Source organism: Rhinoraja longicauda, chromosome 1 (genome assembly GCF_053455715.1).
Source record: "Rhinoraja longicauda isolate Sanriku21f chromosome 1, sRhiLon1.1, whole genome shotgun sequence".
NCBI lineage: Eukaryota > Metazoa > Chordata > Chondrichthyes > Rajiformes > Arhynchobatidae > Rhinoraja > Rhinoraja longicauda.
The window spans coordinates 61,136,288-61,149,152 of record NC_135953.1 but is presented as its reverse complement, the minus strand read 5'-3'; the positions used below and the strand labels follow the sequence as shown (position 1 = coordinate 61,149,152).

At 40.7% G+C, this 12,865-nt stretch overlaps 1 protein-coding gene across 2 annotated transcripts in view; it reads right to left on the bottom strand.

The window, feature by feature from the left end:
• The window catches only part of kdr (kinase insert domain receptor (a type III receptor tyrosine kinase)), a 70,777-nt gene that overhangs the window by 36,289 nt on the left and 21,623 nt on the right, over window positions 1–12,865 (bottom strand). For both annotated transcript variants that reach the window (XM_078398530.1, XM_078398538.1), the window contains exons 8-12: window positions 11,715–11,832; window positions 9,989–10,158; window positions 8,896–9,052; window positions 4,835–4,967; window positions 2,865–2,973 (exon numbers count right to left, since the gene is read on the bottom strand). In XM_078398530.1, coding sequence (XP_078254656.1) covers window positions 2,865–2,973; window positions 4,835–4,967; window positions 8,896–9,052; window positions 9,989–10,158; window positions 11,715–11,832 — 687 coding nt within the window. The remainder of the gene's footprint in view (window positions 1–2,864; window positions 2,974–4,834; window positions 4,968–8,895; window positions 9,053–9,988; window positions 10,159–11,714; window positions 11,833–12,865) is intronic.

Genomic DNA, 12,865 nt, shown 5'->3' with positions numbered 1-12,865 from the left:
ACTAGGGACAATTTACAATTTTACTGAAGCCAATTAACCTATATACCTGAGACAGACACAAAAGCTGGAGTGATTCTATGCACCAGGCAGTATCTCTGGAGAAACGGAATCGGTGACGTTTCGGGTCGAGACCATTCTTCAAAAGTCACCTATTCCTTTTCTCCAGCAATGCTGCCTGACCCGCTGCCTGACTACAGACTTTTGTGTCTGTCTTCGGTTTAATCAGCATCTGAAATAAAATTATTTGATTTTGTTTTATTTTGTTTTATTGTTCAAAATAAATGAAATTAAAATATTTGAAAGAGATACCATGAGAAACTACTCTGAAATACAATAACTTCAAACATCAATCTTTGGTCAAAATGTCCAAAATTTATTTTATTCAAACAAGATTCTTATAAAAGGTGGATCAGCACCGGCAACAACTAAAGTCACATGGCGACAACCTGGCGACAACCTACAACAGCGCCCACGACAGGATACGACAAGCTACGATCATTGGCATCAAGCCAGCTGTCGCCGAAAAATTTCCAACAGAATAAAATTTCCGCGACAACCCGAGATCTGCTACGACTCATTGGAGACTACTCACCACCATGCCTGCGACACCCCGCGACTCACCGGCGAACGTGCGGTGACAACCTAGTCGCCCGCAGTCGCCCTAAAAATTGCCGAACTGGGACAGGTCCTTAAGTTACATACATTTGTATCTATTGTCTTCAAGGAATCATTGGACCAGATCTTGCTAACCAAATTCCTCCATCTAGAACCTTTAGATGCTGACCCTTGGTGTTAACCTAGTCTAGAATCAGAGGGTCACATCCAGAGCCCTTAGATATTTGAGATTCCAGGCAACATACCCTGAAAGTTTGACAGTCGGCAAAGCAACAAATCCAACTGAGGGACCCCTGCCACCCCAGTAACGGACTGTTCCAGATGCTACGATCAGGCAAACGCCTCCGCTGTCACGCTGTGAAAACGGAGAGGATGAGACGGAGTTTCTTCCCACAGGCCATCAGGACTGTCAACTTTTATAACCCCAGAGACTAAATTTTTTGTCTACACTATAGTAACTTATTAACTTTATTTATATGCTGTAACTGTAATTCTTTTTTGTGCACAATCCGCAGGCATTGCCACTTTCATTTCACTGCACATCGTGTATGTGTATGTGACAAATAAATTTGACTTGACTTGACTTAACTACTCTCCCATGAAGTGCTGTGAATTATTATTTTTATTTTTTTATTGACACTTAGAGATATTTTTTAATTATTAAAATTGAAGCAAACTGTTTATTGTTAAAAATGTAACTAAACAATGCTAATAAATAAATCAGTGTCAAACTGCCATGAAATACTTTTAAAGGAATTATTTATCTTCTTTGTTTCCAAATCCACAACCCTCCAATCCCTTTTAAAATCAATGGAGTTTTGCAATCACTGCTAACCCTAATCTATTGTACGATCCCAGGGGCAATCCCCAGCATGGGCTCTTTCCATGTAAGTCAGTGTGTCTGATATTTCTGTCTTTGGCAGTGCTTATCTGGCTTCTGGACTTTAGATGTTGAAGTGCCTTATTTCTGATAGGAACAATTGGCATGGTCCACTGGTACCCTGCCAACATTGAACTATCAAGCAAGTCAAAAGCACCATGGTAATAAAGTAGAATGTGAATTTTTACTCAGCTAAAGGAGTAGCTCACTGCTCACTAACAACCTATGAAATGTTTCCCACACTGTAACCGAGACAGCAACAGTAATTATCTCAATCACTATTCAATATACCTCGTCAGCTATTAATAAGAAAAATATAACAATTCAACTTAAGATAAGCAAAAGGAATTGAGAATCTTTTTCAATTGTCTCTATCAGATTGAATATAGAGAATTCACTAATTTATTAAATAGATAAAAATATATTGTAATCAGTATTCATTGAATTCTTTCCATCACATATATTTTCAAAAGATGGGGTTAATGACTCCTCAATCACACCCCAATCTGCTAAAGATTTCACATAACCTTTATAAATTGGACATTCAGGTCCCTGAGTGTCAGGAACGGACATGACCTTTCACCCAGATCTAATCTCCAGTGGCAGAGGTTGGCATGACAACAGGGCTAATGCTGTGCCCTTCGTTTCTTTGACTCCAAAGAAAATGTCACGTTGTTTGCAAACTAAAAACTGCCCTTTGTAAAATTATCTTGGCTGAAGTATATACTTATCATAATATTGATTCAGAAAAAACCCCAGCTTCTTCAAGAGGTATTGCAAACTGAAAACTGTCCTTTGCAAAATTATTTGGGATGAAGTGCTTACTTATCATAATATTGATTCGGGAAAAAACAGCTTCTTCAAGAGGTTGGGCAGTATTTCAGTTATAATAATAATAATAATAATAATGCATTACATTTATATAGCGCTTTTCTAGAAACCCAAAGACGCTTTACATATTAGATATAACATAAAGATAAATAAATAAACATACAGAAAGGGAAGAATAAGGTGGAGCGACGGTCAATGATTGAAGGCGATGTTGAACAAGTGAGACTTCAGTGATGTTTTGAATGTGGTGAGTGAGGAGGAGTCTCTGACGGTTTGGGGTAGTGAGTTCCAGAGGGTGGGAGCAGCGATGGAGAAAGCCCTGTCCCCCCAGGATCTGAGTTTGGCCCGGATGGGGGGGGGACAGGAGGTTAGCAGCAGCCGAGCGGAGGGTGCGGGTAGGAGTGTGTCTGTGCAAGTTATTGTGTTATTGTGCAAGTTCACTGCTTATACGGATCTCAAATCACAAAATTCAACTCTCAGTAGACCCTTCAGATGGGGCTGTCTCAAAGCGAAGCGGCTGCAGATATGACATACTTACTGGTTACAGAAAAAAAGATAATCCTCTGATCCTCTCCCACTTTGTTAATAGCTCTGCATCTGTACATGGCACAGACGTTGGCTGCTTGAATCACAAGAGTGCTGACCATCTACAAAATCAGAAAAGTGGTACTATTCATGTAACATAGAAACATAGAAACAGAAAATAGGTACAGGGGTAGGCCATTTGGCCCTTCGAGCCAGCACCGCCATTCAATGTGATCATGGCTGATCATCAGGGATGCAGTGCTGCTGGAGCTCGCTGGAACACTGTTCCGGCACCTCTATTAAAAATAAAGCCAAAATAAATAGCGGGGAATTTTAACCAGTGGGAAATTTAACAGTGGCTGCTCCGGCACCAGTGACAGCTCCGGCACCTAAAAAATTAGCACTGCAACACTGCTGATCATCCACAATCAGTACCCCGTTCCTGCCTTTTCCCCATATCCCTTGATTCCGCTGGCCCTAAAAGCTTTATCTAACTCTCTTTTGAATGCATCCAGTGAATCGGCCTCCACTGCTTGCAGTGGAATGCTTGGAGGCATGGAATTCCACAAATTCACAACTCTCTGGGTGAAAAAGTTTTTCCTCCTAATTTCTAAATGGCCCACCCCTTATTCTTAAACCGTGGCTCCTGGTTCTGGACTCCCCCAACATCGGGAACATGTTTCCTGCATCTAGCTTGTCCAATCCCTTAATAATTTTATATGTTTTGAAAGATCCCCTCACATCCTTCAAAATTCCAGTGAATACTAGCACAGTCGTTCTATTCTTTCATCACATGACAGCCTTGGTATGCCGGGAATTAACCTCGTGAACCTTGCTCCCTCAATAGCAAAAATGTCCTTCCTCAAATTAGGAGACAAAAACTGCACACAATACTACAGGTGTAGTCTCACCAGGGCCCTGTACAACTGCAGAAGGATTTCTTTGCTCCTATACTCAAAACCTCCATTATAAAGGCCAACATGAAGCTTTCTTCACTGCCTGCTGTACGTGCATGCTTACGTTCAGTGACTGATGTACAAGGACACCCAGGTCTCGCAGCACTTCCCTTTTGCCTAATTTGACACCATTGAGATAATAATCTGCCTTCTTGTTCTTGCCACCAAAGTGGATAACCTCACATTTATCCACATTATACTGCATCTGCCCACTCACCCAACCTATCCAAGTCACCCTGAATCCTCATAGCATCCTCTTCACAGTTCACACTGCCACCCAGCTTTGTGTCATCTGCAAATTTGCTAATGTTACCTTTAATTCTTTCATCTAAATCACTAATGTATATTGTAAATAGCTGTAGTCCCAGCACCGAGCCTTGCGGCACCCCACTAGTCACTGCCTGCCATTCTGAAAGGGACCTGTTAATTGCTGCTCTTTGTTTCCTGTCTGCCAACCAATTTTCTATCCATGTCAATACCCTACCCCCAATACCATGTGCTCTAATTTTGCCCATTAATCTCCTGTGTGGGACCTTATCAAGGCTTTCTGAATGTCCAAACACACTACATCCACTGGTTCTCCCTTATCCATTTTACGTGTTACATCCTCAAAGGTACACAGAAATAAACTCAAAAATCAGTATCACCTCTGGCCAAAGGAGTCCAGATAGTTAATCAACATTTGTAATCAATGAAATTTGAGTATAACATTAAAGATATGTGCAATCTCATTCCAAATTAATGTTATCCAAACACAACTACGACATTAAGATCAGTGTGGTAAAATCATCATTCAAATTAATTTATATAATTATAAGTCTGAAGAACAGTCTCAACCTAAAATATCACCTATCCATGTCCTCTACAGATTTTGTCTGACCAGTTGCCATATTCCAGCACTTTTTTCGACATAAGTTTCAAGCACCTCGAGTCCCCATCTCTCTTATATAATGATAGATTTGTTGCAATAATAGACTTTAACATTTTTTGTGTTTGTTTAGCCAAACGTTTTCTACAGTTAATTCACCTTGTGTTTTCCTTTAATGACTTTATTTTGAGGCTCTGAGATTTCTATCTTATTGCCGCCTTCATTGTCTGTGATGTTCCTCCAGTTTTCAGCTCCACCTGACCTATAGGGGGCTTGCGATTCTTTTCCATAACTGTTAGAAAGAAATTGAGATCATTATCTTCAAATCACTCCTCCAAGTTAAATATGCCATGTGTTTCCAGCAAATTATAATTGTATTCCCCCATTTACTCAATGGGAAATATTTTAAGATATTCAGTTTACTGAAACACTTTGTGATGCCAGTATATCTCCGAAAGGTTAGGAAAGCTTATTTTACGACCAGCCTGGAAAACCAAATACCTAGAATTATTCTCCTAATAGACATGCAGAAATTACAGATGAAAATGATTTGACAGAGCCAAAACAACTTCTTGGCTTCCAAAGCTACACAGCTTGTTGACACTCACCATCAGACTGAGTTACATTGGCACATTTGCAATCAACAACAAAGCAATGATACTCATGGCTGACCTCAAGGGAAAGGCACCATAAAGATCGAGCAATTTCTGTGTTGAGAATTGGCCACATTCTGATATCAGCCATAGACAGATATCATTTCAACAGGCTTCAAAATATTGCAATATCATCAATATGTCTCAGCACATTTTTTAATCAGAGTTTGAAAAATTATACTAATAGCAAATAAAAATCAAAATGTGCACATAATTATAGAATAAGCTGAAATATCATAAATAACTTCATTAAGTAGAGTTACACTGAAATCCCCTATCTTTTTGAAATATTGAAATAAAGAAATTTCAATGGAGATATATAACTTCAGAGCCAAATGGTTCTCTAAGTAGTAGATATGGCTTGCCTGTACCATGAAAAACTTGTTCAGTCCTCGTATAACATAACCTGAGATTGAGAGAGTATCTTCCAGAGGGCCGAATCATAAATACCCCAAATCAACATCAATCCTTTGCTTATGGTGGACAAAGCTACAAAGAAGGCTTCCGGACAAGCCCTGAGGAATGAGAGAGGCACAGAGAATACTGACAATTTCAGGATTTCTGCACTTGCACGGGAACTCGGATTCCTGTCAGATTCACAGACCAATGGTGGTAAAAGCCAATAGTTCTACCATCATGGGTGGGAAGGGACTGCTGATGCTGCTTTAAACCAAAGATAGACACAAAAAGCTGGAGTAACACAGTGGGTCAGGCAGCATCTCTGAAGAAAACTTGTACTTGGAACTTCTCCCTCACATTGAGGTAATCAGAATGGAAGGTTGACTTTAACGAGGTACTTTTGAAAGGCACCATCTTGGTTTAGTTTAGTTTATTATTATTGTCATGTGTACTGAGGTACAGTGAAAAGCTTTTGTTTGCATGCTCTCCAGTTAAAGAAAAGACTATACATGATTACAATCAAGCTGTCCATAGTAACACAGATAAAAGATGAAAGGCACAACATTTATTGCAAACTAATGTCCGATTTTTTAATTAAACAAGTTTAGTGGACATTGATGTGCTGATGTCATTTGAGCTAGAATGCATAACTGAATCAATTGCAATAAAGGTGAACTTAGATTTTTTTTTCCTAAATGAAAAAGAAGCAATGCGCATATACTTTTGTCATAAAGGCAATGAATCTATCTCTCTCTCTATTTATATATATATAGATATATAGATATAGTTATATATATATAGAGATATAATATATGTAGGAAGGAACTGCAGATGCTGGTTTAAACCAGATAGACACAAAAAGCTGGAGTAACTCAGCGGGTCAGACAACATCTCTGTAGAAAAGGAATAGGTATTACATTGAGCATTTTATGTGTAGCCGTAACAAAAGCAGAAAAATATTAAAAATTCAAAATATTATTCGAACTCCTTAAGTGATTTCAATTAGGATACACTGAAGGATGTAACTATTTTTGGAAGCAAGACTTTGATAAATGAGTTTTGTTGCCAGAGATAATTCAAGTTCTAAGGAAGATGAGGAGACAGAGAAACCACTGCAGTCCTCAATAAGATTCTTGCTTCCGTGATTGGAAAGGGAAAACAATAGGGGTAGTGGAGGAAAGACCTAGTGGAAGTGAGTGGCCAAACAAACAACAGGAAAGCAGATTGCCCAGGATTGTCATGCAGGAACTCCACCGGACCTTCTGTGAGGCTAAGATATGAAAAGTCTCTTGGGCTACTGTGGGAGGTTGTCACTCATTCTCAACATCAATCAATTCACTTCCTCTAGAATAAATACATCTTGCACAGACACACAGTCAGTTTTTTGCCTTCTTTATTCCTTTGCAGCTTAACACAAAGTAACTGTTTTATTGGTTGGTATGCATCCAAATGCTTGCCGTATGCCGAATGAGATATTGATAGTCCTCTGATCCCACTGCAGGTTTTATTACATTGGGAGTCAACTTATTGAACTATGTTGCTTGTTGCTAAATAAAATATATATCCCATCCACAAAAATGACAATACATAACATCAAGAATTGTCATTCTGTTTCACGATAAAGAAGGAAAGACAATGGGTGTAGAATGTAAGAATTAGGATCAGATCATCCAGCTCTTGTTCCCTTTCTGCTTGATCCTCACTGACCTTTTACTTCAGTGCCACTTTCCTGGACTACACTCATGTTCTGACCCTTAATATCAAGAAATCTATTGATCTCTGTCAAAAATGTTCTGAATGACTGAGCACCCTTTTCACCCAGAGAGTACTGATTTTGGATGATCAGCCATGATCATATTGAATGGTGGTGTTGGCTCGAAGGGCTGAATGGTCTACTCCTGCACCTATTTTAGACAATAGACAATAGACAATAGGTGCAGGAGGAGGCCATTCGGCCCTTCGAGCCAGCACCGCCATTCAATGCGATCATGGCTGATCATTCTCAATCAGTACCCCATTCCTGCCTTCTCCCCATACCCCCTGACTCCGCTACCCTTAAGAGCTCTATCTAGCTCTCTCTTGAATGCATTCAGAGAATTGGCCTCCACTGCCTTCTGAGGCAGAGAATTCCACAGATTCACAACTCTCTATGTTTCTATGTTTCTTGGGTGGAGAAACCTAAGATTCGTGGGGAATTTCTTCTGATATCTGCCCTGAATGGCCAACCCATACTTTGTAACTGACCCCTAGTTCTGGACTCCAGTGCTTGGGGAAACATCAGTATTTTGTGTCTATCTTCAGTGTAAATCAGCATCTGCAGTTCCTTTCTATGCATTAACTTTGCATCTGTCTCAAAAAGCCCCACGAGGGCTTTATACATTTCAAGTCACCTCCTATCCTAAATGCAGAAGAATATATGCCCAGTCTGTTTATTCTCTTTACACAACAAACCTGCCATCCCTGGAATCAATGTGTAGGAAGGAACTGCAGATGCAGATGTTTACACCAAAGATAGACACAAAATGCTGAAGTAACTCAGTGGGTTAGGCAGCATCTCTGGAGAAAAGGAATAGGTGAAGTTTCAGGTCAAAACCCTTCTTCACACGGAGAGTCTGAGAGTCAAATTGTGTCTATCCCTGGAATCAATCTTGTTAACTCTCTCTGCTTTCCCACTATCAGACATCTATCATTAAGATTAGGAGGTAAGATCTGTATGCACTATTCTAAATGTAGTCTCACATTGACTTTAAATAATTGGTGCCAGACATTGCCAACTTATACTTAAATTCTCTTGTAGTAAAGGCCAACAAACTATTTTCTTTCCTAAATGCTTGCTGTATCTGCATGTCAACTTTCAGTGATTCATGTGCAAGGATTGTAATCATATATAATCTTTCCGCTGACTGATTAGCATGCAACAAAAAGCTTTTTACTGTACCCTCAGTACATGTGACAATAAACTAAACTAAACCAAACCTGTGACACTCCAAAACCCAACGCATTGTATGCAATCTCTCACTATGCTAAAATACTCTGTCCTCCAAAAATACAGTTCAAACTCAAGGTATATTCATACACAATGTCAGAACAAGTGAACAATAAACCACCTCCGTCAGAACCACCATGAAGTACCATGGTTTATGTAAAATATGGAAACAAATATCTTACTTGTAGGAGATGCTGCAGTTCACCGTGGGCTGCCAGTCCCAGATAATGCTGCTGGGAGTAGGGATGCCATACGCAGTGCAAGTCAATGATTGCCTGCTTCCATAGTTGTGAAAGTCAGTGTTTGTCGCCACTTCTTTCTCATGAATTTCTGGGGGAACTGTAAAATAATGAATCACACTTTCAGAAATCAGATGCCTGTGAACAACTATCCAGGTGTCAGGGCTTATGGGGAGAAGGCAGGAGAATGGGGTTGAGAGGGAAGGATAGATCAGCCATGATTGAACGGCAAAGTAGACTTGATGGGCCGAATGGCATAATTCTGCTCCTATTACTTATGAACTGATGAAGTATCCAGTTAGCTAAACAGGGTAAGCTATTGAGATGGAGAAAGGCATGAATAACCAACAAGTGCCTTGTAGCATCAAAAGCAAATGCAATTGAAATCATAAATTTGTGGTTTATTTTAAATCGTGGACAAAATAGTTAGAGCCTTTTGTAATACACTGAGAAATGCCATCAAAATAATTTCAGAGTGGACTTAACAATGGGTGGCAGTGGATCACCCACTTTGCCCACTGCCCAATTACTGCTCCCACTGATATTTCAATTCAGACACTTTATAGGGAAAATCACAAAGTGCTGGATTAACTCAGTGGGTCAGGCAGCATTTCTGGAGGAAATTGATAGGTGACGTTTTGTGCTGGGACCCTTCTTCAGATTGATTGTAGAAGAGTGGAGAAAGCTATGAAAGAGAGGCGGAGTGAAAGAAAGATTTCCCCAGGTTTCGCCCCCCACTACGACAATCAGTCTGAAGAAATGCAGGAAATGGAGATGCAGGTGAGAGCTCCATCAATCACTGTAGGCGAGAAGCCCCATTTCCTGAAGAAAGGGAACTTCTCTGATGTCCTGGAATGGAAAGCTTCATCTCGAAAACAGGTGAGGCTGAGATGGAGAAACAGAGAGAAAGCCAACAGTGGGAGGAGATGTAGTCTAGGTCGCTGTGGGAGTCAGAGGGTATGTCTTGCAATGATGACTTTTAACATTCACGAGATTTTTCAATTAAGAAATTGCGCATAACTACAGAATTTCTTACCGTTTACTGTGAGTTGAACTGTGTGATGCAGCACCTCTTTTGACATTGGGTTTCTCAGTATAATTGTGTAATTCCCAACATCATTTTCTGTCACATCACTGATCAGCAGCGCATATCTAACCTGCTTTATTCGGTAGTCTTCCTTACTAATTGGTCTTCCATTCTTGGTCCTATAAAAAGAAGCCATTGGAATTATGCTGAAGTAATTGCAGGATTTTCTTAGATTGTGCTTACATAGACATAAAATAATGTTGCTCCTATTGATTATCCTTTTACGGTGCGACCCTAAGAAAACACCAAATATTAAGAGTAGAGCAACGTATTAGTAATGACATTGGAGAATATTTGGTCCAGAACAAGGACATATTGATTGAATGAAACTGTATTAGAAAAGGCTGATGACTTTGTAGTTTCTTTTGCAACAATGATCAATTTTAAAGTATTTGCATTTAAAACACGATTTACGTTTCAGCTGACCAACTCATTTGATTGATTGATTGAAAGGTATAGCCCGGAAACAGGACTTTTGACGTATCAAGTCCACGCCGACCATTGATTACCCATTCACATTGGTATCTATGTTATCCTATTTAAGCATCCACTCATGTAGGAAAATAACTGCAGATGCTGGTACAAATCGAAGGTATCACAAAATGCTGGAGTAACTCAGCAGGTCAGGCAGCATCTCTGGAGAGAAGGAATGGGTGACGTTTCGGGTCGAGACCCTTCTTCAGACTGATGTCAGAGGGGGGCGGGATAAGGAAAGGATATAGGTGGAGACAGGAAGACAGTGGGAGAACTGGGAAGGGGGAGGGGAAGAGAGTGACACAAGAGTTATCTAAAGTTAGAGAAGAACTTTTTCAGTCAGAGAGTGGTGAAGGTGTGGAATTCTCTGCCTCAGAAGGCAGTGGAGGCCAGTTCGTTGGATGCTTTCAAGAGAGAGCTGGATAGAGCTCTTAAGGATAGCGGAGTGAGGGGGGTATGGGGAGAAGACAGGAACGGGGTACTGATTGAGAGTGATCAGCCATGATCGCATTGAATGGCGGTGCTGGCTCGAAAGGCTAAATGGCCTACTCCTGCACCTATTGTCTATTGTCAATGTTCATATCGCTGGGCTATAAGCTGCCCAAGCGAAATATGAGATGCTGTTCCTCCAATACACACTAGTGGTTATTTACAGAGATTAATTAGCCAATGTCTTTGGGATGTGGGAGGATACTGGAGCATCCGGAGGAAACCCATGCTGTCACAGAGAGAATAAGCAAACTCCAGACAAACATCATCCGAGGTCAGAAACAAACCCAGAAATCTAGTGCTGAGGCACCAGCTCTACCAGCTGCACCACCTTGTCATTTACTAATTGATTCATTCAAACTACCTAACAAATTAAAACTCCACACGTTTACATTCTATTCAGAAAATATGAATGTAATATTTCATGTTAAACTTCTGAAATTCTTGCAAAACATGTTTTTGATTGTTCTATCCATTTAGGTGCATTGTAACAAAAATATTTAAAGTCTTGGAAACAAGATATTTAACCCAATGTACTAAAGTTCAACTCATTCCAATCATTCAAAGGCATTTAACATTTCATGGAAACACGTCAAAATGAATAATAAAACTGACAATTGCATTGGTAATGTAACTACATATTTAATGCTCTGGTATTCATCTCTGAAAATTAACTGTCATTTATTATTTATATCATTTGTTTAGCAATTACCATTTCACTTCTGGCTGGGGATAGCCTGTGACCATCACTGAAATGTTGACATCCCTTTCATTCAGTACTGTCTCAATTGTTGATCTGGCTTTGAGATCTACGAAGATGAAGGGTTTCTCTGAAAGCACAAAATAAAAACAAAGTCAGTTCCAAAAGCTAATGTGCTTTTTGAAAACCTTAGGCGTGCGAACTGCTCAGCGCCAGAAGAACTGACACTGTTGGTGTAAGACCGCGTAGCTCATTATATTTGTGTGAGCAAGTTGGGAAAACAATTTTTTAACATTCAACAAAAATGTGTGGAGGTCTGGTCTCTGGCGCTGTAAAAATGATGTCAATTTGCTCAGTCATCAAGAAAAGGCACTTTTTTTTTTGCAGGAATGTTATTCTCCAAACAAGGTATCACAAAATGCTGGAGTAACTCAGCAGGTCAGGCAGCATCTCGGGAGAGGAGGAATAGGTGACGTTTCGGGTCGAGACCCTTCTTCAGACTGATGTCAGGGGCGTGGGACAAAGGAAAGATATAGGTGGAGACAGGAAGATAGAGGGAGAACTAGGAAGGGGAGGGGAAGAGAGGGACAGAGGAACTATCTAAAGTTGGAGAAGTCAATGTTCATACCGCTGGGCTGCAAGCTGCCCAAGCGAAATAATAGGTGCTGTTCCTCCAATTTCCGGTGGGCCTCACTATGGCACTGGAGCAAGGTCAGACTGGGAGTGGGAGGGGGAGTTGAAGTGCTCAGCCACTGGGAGATCAGGTTGGTTAAGGTGGACTGAGCGAAGGTGTTGAGCGAAATGATCGCCAAGCCTGCGTTTGGTTTCGCCGATGTAAAGAAGTTGACATCTAGAGCAGCAGATACAATAGGTGAGGTTGGAGGAGGTGCAGGTGAACCTCTGTTTCACTTGGAAAGACTGTTTGGGTCCTTGGATGGAGTTAATGGGGGAGGTAAAGGGACAGGTGTTGCATCTCCTACGGTTGCAGGGGAAAGTGCCCGGGGATGGGGTGGTTTGGGTAGGAAGGGACGAGTGGACCAGGGAGTTATGGAGGGAACGGTCTCTGCGGAACGCAGAAAGGGGAGGGGATGGGAAGATGTGGCCAGTAGTGGGGTCCCGTTGGAGGATGATTTGTTGGATACGCTGGCTGATGGGGTGGAAGG